Source organism: Giraffa tippelskirchi, chromosome 1 (genome assembly GCF_054371585.1).
Source record: "Giraffa tippelskirchi isolate mGirTip1 chromosome 1, T2T-mGirTip1v1.2.pri, whole genome shotgun sequence".
Classification (NCBI taxonomy): Eukaryota; Metazoa; Chordata; class Mammalia; order Artiodactyla; family Giraffidae; genus Giraffa; species Giraffa tippelskirchi.
The window spans coordinates 177,926,870-177,939,418 of NC_137275.1; the positions used below are offsets into that span (position 1 = coordinate 177,926,870).

A 12,549-nucleotide genomic window follows, 5' to 3' on the forward strand; every position below is an offset into this window, starting at 1 on the left:
AATCCCCTGGAATCACATGATGAGAGTGAGAAGGAGCAGTTTCCTCCCCAAATAATAGATGCACAGTACAGATGTAAGTGACCTCTGTGAGGGCATCCTTAGAAACTCCAACAATGATGTGACTGATGTGTGCTTTTAGCAGAGGTCGCAAATTGCAACCCATAGCAAAAGTGGCTGAGGAACAAATTTTGTTTGATCTTAGAATTTGTACAGTTCAGTTCAGTCGCTCAGTCGTGTCCGACTCTTTGCAACCCCATGAATTGCAGCACGCCAGGCCTCTCTGTCCATCACCAACTCCCGGAGTCTACCCAAACCCATGTCCATCGAGTCGGTGATGCCATCCAACCATCTCATCCTCTGTCGTCCCCTCCTCCTCCTGCCCCCAATCCTACCCAGCATTAGGGTCTTTTCCAGTGAGTCAACCCTTCGCATGAGGTGCCCAAAGTATTGGAGTTTCAGCTTCAACATCAGACCTTCCAATGAACACCCAGGATTGATCTCTTTTAGGATGGATTGATTGGATCTCCTTGCAGTCCAAGGGACTCTCAAGAGTCTTCTCCAACACCACAGTTCAAAAGCATCAATTCTTCGGCACTCAGCTTTCTTCACCGTCCAACTCTCACATCCATACATGACCACTGGAAAAACCATAGCCTTGACTAGATGGACTTTTGTTGGCAAAGTAATGTCTCTGCTTTTAAACATGCTATCTAGGTTGGCCATAACCTTCCTTCCAAGGAGTAAGCGTCTTTTAATTTCATGGCTGCAGTCACCATCAGCAGTGATTCTGGAGCCCAAAAAAGTAAAGTCTGACACTGTTTCCACTGTTTCCCCATCTATTTCCCATGGAGTGATGGGACCAGATGCCATGATCTTAGTTTTCTGAACGTTGAGCTTTAAGCCAACTTTTTCACTCTCCTCTTTCACCTTCATCAAGAGGCTCTTTAGTTCTTCTTCACTTTCTGCCATAAGGGTGGTGTCATCCACATATCTGAGGTTATTGATATTTCTCCCGGCAATCTTGATTCCAGCTTGTGTTTCTTCCAGCCCAGCGTTTCTCATGATGTACTCTGCATTTAAGTTAAATAAGCAGGGTGACAATATACAGCCTTGACGTACTCCTTTTCCTATTTGGAACCAGTCTGTTGTTCCATGTCCAGTTCTAGCTGTTGCTTCCTGACCTGCATACAGGTTCCTCAAGAGACAGGTCAGATGGTCTGGTATTCCCATCTCTTTCAGAATTTTCCACAGTTGATTGTGATCCACACAGTCAAAGGCTTTGGCATAGTCAATAAAGCAGAAATAGATGTTTTTCTGGAACTCTCTTGCTTTTTCGATGATCCAGTGGATATTGGCAATTTGATCTCTGGTTCCTCTGCCTTTTCTGAAACCAGCTTGAACATCTGGAAGTTCACGGTTCACGTATTGCTGAAGCCTGGCTTGGAGAATTTTGAGCATTACTTTACTAGCATGTGAGATGAGTTCAATTGTGCGGTAGTTTGAGCATTCTTTGGCATTGCCATTCTTTGGCATTGCCTTTCTGGGACAACCCAGAACCCCCCTCCCACCTCTCTACCCACCCCATCCTTCTGGGTTGTCCCAGAGCACTGGATTTGGGTGCCCTGCTTCATGAATCGAACTTGCACTGGTCATCTATTCTACATATGGTAATATACATGTTTCAGTGATGTTCTCTCAAATCTTGCCACCCTCGGCTTCTCCCACAGTCCAAAAGTCTGTTCTTTACATCTGTGTCTCTTTTGTTGTCTTGCATATAGGATCATCATTACCGTCTTCCTAAATTCCATATGTATGCGTTAATATACTGTATTGGTGTTTCTCTTTCTAACTTACTTCACTCTGTATAACAGGCTCCAGTTTCATCCACCCTATTAAAACTGACTCAAATGCTTTCTTTTTTATAGCTGAGTAATATTCCATTGCTAATCAAGGGAGGAGCAGGCAAGAAACCACTTGAGGAAAGACTGAAGGACTGGTTCAAAATTTGCAAGGGAGTTTGTCAAGGCTGTGAAGGCTATGAATTCATGAGAACTCAGCGGACGGACGAGAGGGGCCAGGCCAGGCCGGGCCGGGGGCCAGGGTCGGCGGCCGAGAGGGGCTAGGCCGGGCCGGGGGCCGGGGGCCAGGGGCCGGGGGCCGGGGGTGGTGGCCGAGAGGGGCTAGGCCGGGCCAGGGGCCGGGGGCCGGGGGCGGCGGCCGACAGGGCCTAGGCCGGGCCGAGGGCTGGGGTCCGGGGGCGGCGGCCGACAGGGAAAACTAGCTAATCTGATCACACGGACCACAGCCTTGTCTATCTCAATGAAACTAAGCCATGCCGTGTAGGGCCACCCAAGACGGATGGGTCATGGTGGAGAGGTCTGACAGAATGTGGTCCACTGGAGAAGGGCATGGCAAACCACTTCAGTATTCTTGCCTTGAGAACCCCATGAACAGTATGAAAAGGCAAAAATATAGGACACTGAAAGATGAACTCCCCAGGTCAGTAGGTGCCCAATATACTAATGGAGATTAGTGGAGAAATAACTCCAGAAAGAATGATGGGATAGAGCCAAAGCAAAAACGATACCCAACTGTGGATGTGACTGGTGACAGACGCAAAGTCCGATGCTGTAAAGAGCAATATTGCATAGGAACCTGGAATGTTAGGTCCATGAATCAAGGCAAATTGGAAGTGGTCAAACAGGAGATGGCAAGAGTGAACGTCGACATTCTAGGAATCAGCGAACTAAGATGAACTGGAATGGGTGAATTTAACTCAGATGACCATTATATCTACTACTGTGGGCAAGAATCCCTTAGAAGAAATGGAGTAGCCATCATGGTCAACAAAAGTCCGAAATGCAGTACTTGGATGCAATCTCAAAAATGATAGAATGATCTCTGTTCGTTTCCAAGGCAAACCATTCAACATCACGGTAATCTAAGTCTATGCCCCAACCAGTAATGCCGAAGAAGCTGAAGTTGAACAATTCTATGAAGACCTACACGACCTTTTAGAACTAACACTCAAAAAAGGTGTCTTTTTCATTATAGGGGACTGGAATGCAAAAGTAGGAAGTCAAGAAACACCTGGCGTAACAGGCAAGTTTGGCCTTGGAGTACAGAATGAAGCAGGGCAAAGGCTAATAGAGTTTTGCCACGAGAACACACTGGTAATAGCAAACACCCTATTCCAACAACACAAGAGAAGACTCTACACGTGGACATCACCAGATGGTCAACACCGAAATCAGATTGATTATATTCTTTGCAGCCAAAGATGGAGAAGCTCTATACAGTCAGCAAAAACAAGACCAGGAGCAGACTGTGGCTCAGATCATGAACTGCTTATTGCCAAATTCAGACTTAAATTGAAGAAAGTAGGGAAAACCACTAGATCAAATCCCTTATGAGTATACCGTGGAAGTGACAAATAGATTTAAGGGTCTAGACCTGATAGACAGAGTGCCTGGTGAACTATGGACAGAGGTTCGTGACATTGTACAGGAGACAGGGATCAAGAAAATCCCCATGGAAAAGAAATGCAAAAAAGCAAAATGGCTGTCTGAGGAGGCCTTACAAATAGCTTGGAAGAGAAGAGAAGCGAAAAGCAAAGGAGAAAAGGAAAGATATTCCCATCTGAATGCAGAGTTCCAAAGAATAGCAAGGAGAGATAAGAAAGCCTTCCTCAGCGATCAGTGCAAAGAAATAGAGGAAAACAACAGATTGGGAAAGACTAGAGATCTCTTCAAGAAAATTAGAGATACCAAAGGAAGATTTCATGCAAAGATGGGCTCAATAAAGGACAGAAATGGTATGGACCTAACAGAAGCAGAAGATATTAAGAAGAGGTGGCAAGAATACACAGAAGAACTGTACAAAAAAGATCTTCATGACCCAGATAATCACGATGGTGTGATCACTCACCTAGAGCCAGACATCCTGGAATGTGAAGTCAAGTGGGCCTTAGAAAGCATCACTAGGAACAAAGCTAGTGGAGGTGATGGAATTCCAGTTGAGCTATTTCAAATCCTCAAAGGTGATGCTGTGAAAGTGCTGCACTCGATATGCCAGCAAATCTGGAAAACTCAGCAGTGGCCACAGGACTGGAAGAGGTCAGTCTTTGTTCCAATCCCAAAGAAAGGCAATGCCAAAGAATTCGTACACTGTTGTAGAATTCTGGGAAGCACTCAGCTCTGCAAGCACCAGAGGGGAACGTGGAGACTACAGCAGGGGGAGCAGCTCTTTGCATTCCCTCTCCTTCCCCTTCCTGCATTCCTGCCTGGCAGAGGCTGGCTGGAGCTTAGGAGGAAGAGGCAGTTAGCTCCTGCTTCCCCACCTGGTCCTTCCCCTTAGTTATAGTCCCTGTCAGGCATCTAGAATGCTCTGATTGAAACTGTTTGAGTGATTATGTTATTGACATGTTGCCTGTGATCATCTTTGATGTTTGATTTGGTCATATTTTGTGATAACCTTCATTGGATACTCAACTGTCTTGAAGATTTTAGGGATTGTCCTAAATTGAGAGAAATGGTCACCAGTAATAATCAGGTATGTAATCGGCCATGAAATTAAAGGATGATTTCTCCTTGGAAGGAAAGCTATAACAAACCTAGATAGCATATTAAAAAGCGGAGACATCACTTTGCTGACAAAGGTCCGTATGGTCATAGCTGTGGTTTTTCCAGTATCATGTACAGATGTGAGATTTGGACCATGAAGAAGGCTGAGCACCGAAGAATTGATGCTTTCGAATTGTGATGTTGGAGAAGACTCTCAGGAGTCCCTTGGTCTGCAAGGAGATCAAACTAGTCAGTCCTAAAGGAAATTCATTGGAAGGACTGATGCTGAAGCTGATGTTCCAATAGTTTGGCCATGAGATGTAAAGAGTTGACGCATTGGAAAAGACCCTGTTGCTGGGAAAGATTGAAGGTAAAAGGAGAAGGGGAGGCAGAGGATGAGATGGTTAGATAGCATCACTGACTCAATGGACATGAATTTGAGCAAACTGCAGGAAATAGTGGAGGACAGAGGAGCCTGGTGTGCTCAAGTCCATGAGATTGCAAAGTTAGACATGACTTAGTGACCAAACAACAACAACAAAGTAATCAGGTAGAAATTAATCTGCACATCTAGTGGTCTGGTCTAAACTCTTTGGTTATCTCCAAAACCAGGGCTGGAGTAAAAGCTGGTTTTTGTTTCTTCTTCTTTTTTTTCAATTTGTTTTAAATTGGAGGATAATTGCTTTACAGTGTTGTGTTGGTTTCTGCCATACAATAATAATCTATCATAAATATACATATATCCCCTCCGTCTTGAGCCTCCCTCCCACCCGCCCACATCCCATCCGCCCACATCCCACCCCTCTAGGTCATCACCAAGCACTGAGCTGAGCGCCCTGTGCTGTTCAGCAGTTTCCCAGTAGTTATCTGTTTTCACATGGTACTGTATATATGTCAATACTGCTCTTTCAATTTGTCCTACCATTTCCTTTGCCCCACTGGCTGTTCATTCTTCTGAGAAACTTTGATGAGTGGGCCTTTCTGTTTGCTTCCAAGCCCTGGGCTTGGACTTTTTCCCAACAAATAGAATGGACCTGCCCTCAGGATGGGAAACTGGATGTAGCATGGGTCATCCCAACCTGTTAGAAACAGTTTTGGCTTTGAATGAGGGCACTTGGAGGATACTCCAGACTGTCCTGAAGCTTACATTCAGGTCTTTTACTCCCTCCAAAATGAAAACATAGTTTTAAAATTTCTTCTGTTAATGCATGACCATTGTGAATATCTGATACACTCAAATTCTTTATGTATTTTTCCTAGGTATTTTAAAGTTGTGACTGGTGTAAATTATATACAACCACTTTACTTTCTTTAAATTATATACAACTTACTTTAAATTATATACAACCACTTTAGTTTTGTACTTGATTAAAACTTTTATCTCAGTAAACAACAATAGTTTACTTACTGAATAGTTTTCTTCTTTTCTGTACTTCATTCCTCATTTATTTTTCTGATCTGGTTTAATTAGCTAGACTCTGCAGAATGATGCAGATATTGAGAGATGTCCTAATCCAGGTTGTAAGCATGTTGCTAATGTTTTGCCATCAAGTGGACCCTTTGTGGTTGTTCTGGTCATTTCATTCATGTCAAGGATGGATTCCTCTATTCAAATCCACTACTTTAAGAGAGTCAGAAATGGATGCTAAATTTTACCAAATTATTTCTCAACATTTGTGGGTGAGATTACTTTTTCCTTTTTAATCTGTTAATAAAATGGTTGTAGTAATTGATCTGATGTTCAAAACCTTGCAATTCCTAAAAAAAAAAAAAAAAAAAAAAAAGCAAACAACCACTGGGTAATATGTATCATTTGTTTAGTATATAGTGATTTAAATTTCCTCAGGTTTAATCAATGAGTTTTTTCATTTGATCAACTTCCTTTGTTCTTTCATAACCCTCTAATTCTTTCAAAAACTTCACCTAATACTTGTTGGTATTTATTCTTAAATTTTCAACAAGCATATTAAGACTTTTGCTGCATTTCAGTGTCAGTGCAGTGGACTGTATTTATAGGAACCCCTTCCCACCATATCCTTCATAAGATGAAGCCTTCAGTGGGGCATAACTTTCTCTTTCTCCATTTCCCAGATAGATGAATTCATCTGGATTATAACTGGAGCTCTATCATTGCTTCATTATCACTACTTACCTCTACATGATTGCTAATAATTCCTTCATGTATTCATCTTTGCAAAACTGGTGTAAGAATTGACTAGACTTGCTTGGTCCTATGTATTTCATCATTCCCCACTGTTTCTTCTATCACTTCCTTTCAATTTTTTATTTTTAACTTTTGTTGGGACAACATTCTAAATAAAATCTTTTCATGAAGAGATTGTATGGATATGTGCTTTCTATGTTTACACATGACAGCAAGTGTCTCTTAAACCCTTGTATCTGTGCAGAGATAAGGGATGTGTAGAATTCAGGACTCACAACCCATTTCCTTTCCCTCAGAACTTCATAAACCTTATTCCGCCAATGTCTACATTTAGGGTTGGGGAACAGCAGGCTGTTGGCAGACTCTCATTCCTTATTAGGAAATATGCTTTTCTTCTGTGGAAAAGTCTGCAGAATTATTTTGGTATGTATAGGAATTAAAATTTATCTTTGAATCTAGGTAGGTGGGCCTTTTGCTATAATTTCTTACTGGGTGTTTGATGAACCTTTTATGAACAAAATATCTAATTCAGTGAAAAAATTTTTAGTTATTATTCATCTTTCATCTGCTCTGTGTCCTCATGAATTCCATACTGGATCCAAGTAAGTGGGATTGTTTCCCTTGAGCAAATGTTCTTATTTCTCAGTTATATTTTCTCCTAGCCTCCTTTTTTTAGACTGTTCTTATTGATTCAATACCCTCTTGAATTCCACTGAAAAAAACTACTGAGAATTTTCTTTAATTTTCTGACCATCTTCCTGAAATAACTCTTTTTCAGCAAAGGCTGATTGCTTTGAGTGTTAGTTTGTTTCCTCTCTATTGAATTAAAAATTCATATCAATTGTCAGAGGGTTTCTATTTTGCCCCTTCTTTTAGCTGCGCTTCTAGATGGATAACTCTAGGGAATGCCTCACCAGTCATGAGGGTGATTCTTATGCGTCTCCTCCTTCATCTCTGAGCACCACTGCCTCTCCCCCTGAATACTGACCTCATGGCTCTGGGGATTCTTAGGTACAGAGGCAAGTGATGGTCACCTCTTGGCTGCACACTTGGTCAAGCCCGGTCCGGTATTTAATAGAATTTATTTGATCCCCCTCCACATCTCTCGGTTTCCACAATCCTCTGATGACCCATGGGAAGCCAATGTTATCTAGGGAAAGAACCCAAGGATGAATAACGTTTTCAGGAAAGGAAAAGAACAAGGCCTGAAACTTTGACCTTTGCATCAGTCTGCCACACCTTGTTTTTCTCTCTGCTCCAAGGATGTAAATGATTTTCTGATTGGGCCCTTGGTTAAGGGCAAGGCAAAGAGGCTAATTAGGGAGACATAGGAAGAAAATGATTCAGGAAACAGTTTTAAGAATTAAAATGACAATAAAAATAAAGTACAATGAGGATAAAGATAAAAATATTACTGTTATTTGATATGGAATAGGAAGAGTTGACAGGTGACCATAAAAGTATGGACCCATTCAAATATGGTCAGTAAGTGAGCCAAGGAGTGACTGAATTATAGACTATGAAAAGCTCTATAGACTAGAGCTTTTATGAATTAGAAAATAAAACTTGAAGAGTAACTTTTCTTTGACATCAATTTGTTTAGTATGCATGGAAGATATAGAGAAGTAAAAGGCTAGATCAGCAAGAATATACTTTTGTATAATTGTCTATAGATTGATGGGAAAATTCACACTGACTGCTTTCTATTCACACAGAGTTCTTGGGTATGATGAGGTTCTGTGTAATTAAATTCACCTATGGAAACTTACATGAACTTATCCCTTCATTTTATGCTCTTGAGACCCTCAGGTGAGAGAAACTAGGGAGCAGGAACCATCAGGACCCCTCCACCATCACCGGGGGAAGCGTTTCTGAGTTACCAGGTTCCTCACAGCAGCCTTCACATCCTTATTCCTGAGGCTGTAGATGATGGGGTTGAGCATGGGGGTCACCACCCCATAGAAGAGGGAGGTGAGCTTGTCTGCAACATCCTGTTTGTCTGCCCCCAGAGGGTCCTTGGATTTGGGCTTCCCATACATGAAGAGGATGGTCCCGTAGAAGATGACCACAACTGTGAGGTGGGCAGAGCAGGTGGAGAAGGCTTTTTTCCTCCCCTCAGCTGAAGGGATCTTCAGAATAGTAGCAATAATGAACACATAGGAGAAAAAGATGAACAGAACTGGGATGCCCAGGAAGATCATGTTGGCCATCGCCATACTGATTATATTGATGGAGATGTCAGCACAGGCCAACTTCAGGACAGCCAGGATCTCACAGGTGAAGTGGTTAATGATGTTGTCCCCACAGAAGGGCAGTTGCATTGCTAGGGATGTCTGCACCATGGCACTGGTGCTTCCAGCCGCCCAGGAGCCAGAAGCCATGGGCACATAGACAGCCTTGCTCATGACCTCAGGGTACCTTAGAGGGTTGCAGATGGCCATATAGCGATCAAACGCCATCATGCCCAGAAGCACACACTCCGTGGCCCCCATGGCAAAAGAGAGGAACATCTGCACAGCACAGGCTGAGAAGGGGATGGTTTTCCTGGGGGTCAGGAAGCTATCAAGGATGAGGGGGACTGAGGAGGTTGTGTAGCAGATGTCCAGGAAGGAGAGGTTCCCCAGGAAGAAGTACATGGGCGTGTGCAGGCGGGAGTCAAGGATGGTCACCAGGATGAGGACCCCATTTCCCAGTAGGATCACCAGGTATGTGAGCAGGATGAGCACAAAGAATGTTTTCTCCAGCTTTGGGTGGGCTGAGAGGCCCAGGAGAATGAACCCCACCAGGGGGAAGGTCTGATTGGATCTGTCCATAGTGCCTCTGCTCTTTCACCTGTTTGAACTCAAAAAGCCAACTTCATGATTCTCTGATACCTAAAGAAGCCAGAAAACCAGTGAGGAAACTTGTCCTGCTGAGCACTTAGAGAACTCTTCTAGCAATCTGGGCAGTCCTTTGTGTTGTTCTAAGTAAAATGGAGAGAAATTGTTCAAAATCTACTTTATGATGTTTGGCTGCCCATGAAAGTGTTACCAGATTGGGTTGAATTTTTCTAATCATGTTCAAGGTTGATATCACACATTTACTTCAAGTTATACCATGTATGGCCAATTTATTTTAATCCATTTTTTGAAAAGTGTTACATTCCCTTTGTATGATTTCACCTGCTTTGGGGTATAAGACTGGTGGAAATAACTGATCTCCTTTCTGCTTAATTCCTCACCATCCCCCTCCAAGCATTTTTGGATGTTACCTTTCTCCTCTTTCACAGTTCCCTCTCTTACAGCCTCCAAGCCCCTGGGATATTCATTCCTTTATTCCTTCACTCACCTTCCAGAGCTCCTCAGAAGCATTTACCCAAAGAGCTGGCCTTTGCCAATCACTCATGGCCTGGCAATTGTTAAGTCCCTTTTCCTCTCTGGCCATTGGCTCCCTCATACTCATTCTGGAATGGATTGTTTTGAAAGGTATTCTATCCCAGGGGCTAAATAACCTCTTGAATTTCTTGTTCTTGAACTTTCTGTCACACACTAAGGTGTCTTTTTACTTCAAATTCCCCACATGCCACTTAGTCACAAGACATAAAGTCAGAAATGATGCTGGGCCCACAACAGTATATAGTATTCTGTATATATACATACAATATATATGTGTATATATGTGTGTGTGTACACACACACACACACACACACACACACACACACACACACACACACACACATATATAGTATTCTCTTACCTTTTTTGTAAATAGGTTGATAAAGAAAATCACTTTTCTTCTGTCTGGGGATAGTCCAGAAGCCTAAAATAGCCAATCGGATCTGAAAGTAGCAGCCAGAGGAGTTAGCACCTGAGATGGATGAAAGCTAAGTTTTCTTGGCTTTGTTCTGTTTCAGAAAAAATACACAAAGGACTATCCATTGCATACGTGAAGCCATTTAAATCCCACCCTGCTACTGGGGTTACTCTAGTCCCTGAAGTGATTTAAAGTTAAGAAGTTGAAGTGACAAAATTTGGAAACTCTATACATCTGAGATTATATCCCCAAGATCCAATTATTCTGAAGTCCCTCCAGAAGCACTTTCTTTCCCCCTCCCTCTCTTTGTATCCATCCTGCTGAGCTATTAGAAAGCATTAGAGAAGAAGGGTCATTCTGGTCCCGCCAGAGTTAACCTGACCCCCAAGTCAGTGAGAACTCTCAGCAGAGACCACAAAAGAGCTGGGAGAACGTGAAACCCACAGGACAAACCCTTTAGCACCCCCAGCATTTCCAAATTTAGGATCTCGGTACCGGAAAAGAGCAAGTGACCTAGAAGGTACCCTCTTGTCTGTGTCCCACCAAGTAAATTCGGAGTGCCTACAAAAGGCCAGGCCTTCACAGAGCATTGGGGGTGTCATAAATGAATCTGATCGTGGCTCCTGCATTGAGAGTTTCACAGGTGGTGCAGCTCTGGACCCAAAAATGGTCAGTTGATTGCAGAAATGATGTCCTTTTGTTTGAAATCTTTCTTTGGTACATGTGTCTTATCCTCTCCAGAGAATGAATTTTTGTTAAGGTAGGTAAGGGACAGTCAGCCAATGTCACAGAATGAGGGAGGGGGTGTAGGACCTGTGTTTCTTAGAGGCTTTTTGCCCAATCCTCCTTATTTCAGCAACATCCCTCTTTATCCTTGGTCCCAGAGAGACTTGGTACAGCGGGTCCTCTGTGCTGTAGGTCTGGTTGTGGCTCAGGTCTCCTAGTTTCTGGCTTAGGGTTTGGCTCTATCAGATCAGCTATGGAAATGGCCACTAGCTCATTCACTTTCCAGTGTTCAAAATGTCTTCACTATGATATCTCCCTTCTTCTCCTTAACCTTGTTGATTTTGTCATTAAAAACAAAATTAAGCAAAAAACAAAAACATATTATGGTAGTTTTTGCGGGTTTCACAAAGGAGCAAAATTAGATGCATGTGTTCAGTCCTTCTTTATGCCTCAGTCCTGATTCCATGCGGTTTCTAACACCCTCAGTTATTTTTTTATATATGTTAGTCATTGTTTCTTGTCTGTTTCTCTCCTGCTAGAATGTCAGTTTCACAGAGGCAGAGGTTTTTTTCCTGCATTGTTCACAGTTGTATCCTAGATGTATGAAAAATGTACCAGGCTCACAGTAGGCATTCAATGACCAGTAGCTAGATGAATTAGTAAGTGAATTTGTGACCCACTTTTGTTTTCTTTTTTACCCCATGTTAACTCTTATTTTTTATATTTTATTTATCTCTATCCATCTTTTTAATTTCTATTTTTGTAAACATTTTATAATGTGCATCATAGCATATTGATACAGGACATCTATACATTTATAAATGAATAAACAAACATGCAGTGTAAATTGTTAGAAAGCATGATTTTAATACCCAAGAGACCATTGACTGTAGATACCAAGCTTCTGGCTGTGGTTTCACTCTTTCAAATATTCAACAAACCTCTCTTAAACTCTGGAAACCTCTATCTTGAGCAGAGCAGCATTGTAGAATTTAGGACTTTTGGCCTCATTCAGAGAAGACCTGCTAGCTTCCTTCTTGTCTGTACCATATGCCTTTTTTGATCAGAGACCACTCATGGTGAATAGGGACTGGTGACTGTGCTCACCAAGATTTTGGAAGGTCAGCCCTGAGCTGTAAGATGCCTTTGGAGTCATTCTTTCCCTCTCCTCCCTCTTTGGGTTTCTCCCTGAGCTCTTCCCCAGCCCTTTGCTCCCCAGTACTCTACGTATGAGCTTGAGTCTCCTCAGGAAAGCTCAGGAGCAAGAGGAAGAGAAGGGCACACACCAGGGCCTCAGTTGTTAC

General features: G+C 42.6%; 1 protein-coding gene across 2 annotated transcripts; it reads right to left on the reverse strand.

Annotated features, from left to right (window-relative positions):
• Nucleotides 1-5,962: 5,962 nt before the first annotated feature.
• Nucleotides 5,963-9,539, reverse strand: LOC145510712 (olfactory receptor 13C7-like). 2 transcript variants are annotated; one of them, XM_081503946.1, is made up of 2 exons: nucleotides 8,607-9,539; nucleotides 5,963-5,989 (listed from the first exon to the last, which is right to left on the reverse strand). In XM_081503946.1, the coding sequence occupies exons 1-2, from the start codon at nucleotides 9,537-9,539 to the stop codon at nucleotides 5,963-5,965; spliced, it is 960 nt and encodes a 319-aa protein (XP_081360072.1). The 2 variants fall into 2 exon arrangements, with proteins under 2 accessions (XP_081360072.1, XP_081359235.1); XM_081503109.1 differs by lacking the exon at nucleotides 5,963-5,989 and having other exon boundaries at nucleotides 8,580-9,539.
• Between the last annotated feature and the right edge of the window lie 3,010 nt (nucleotides 9,540-12,549).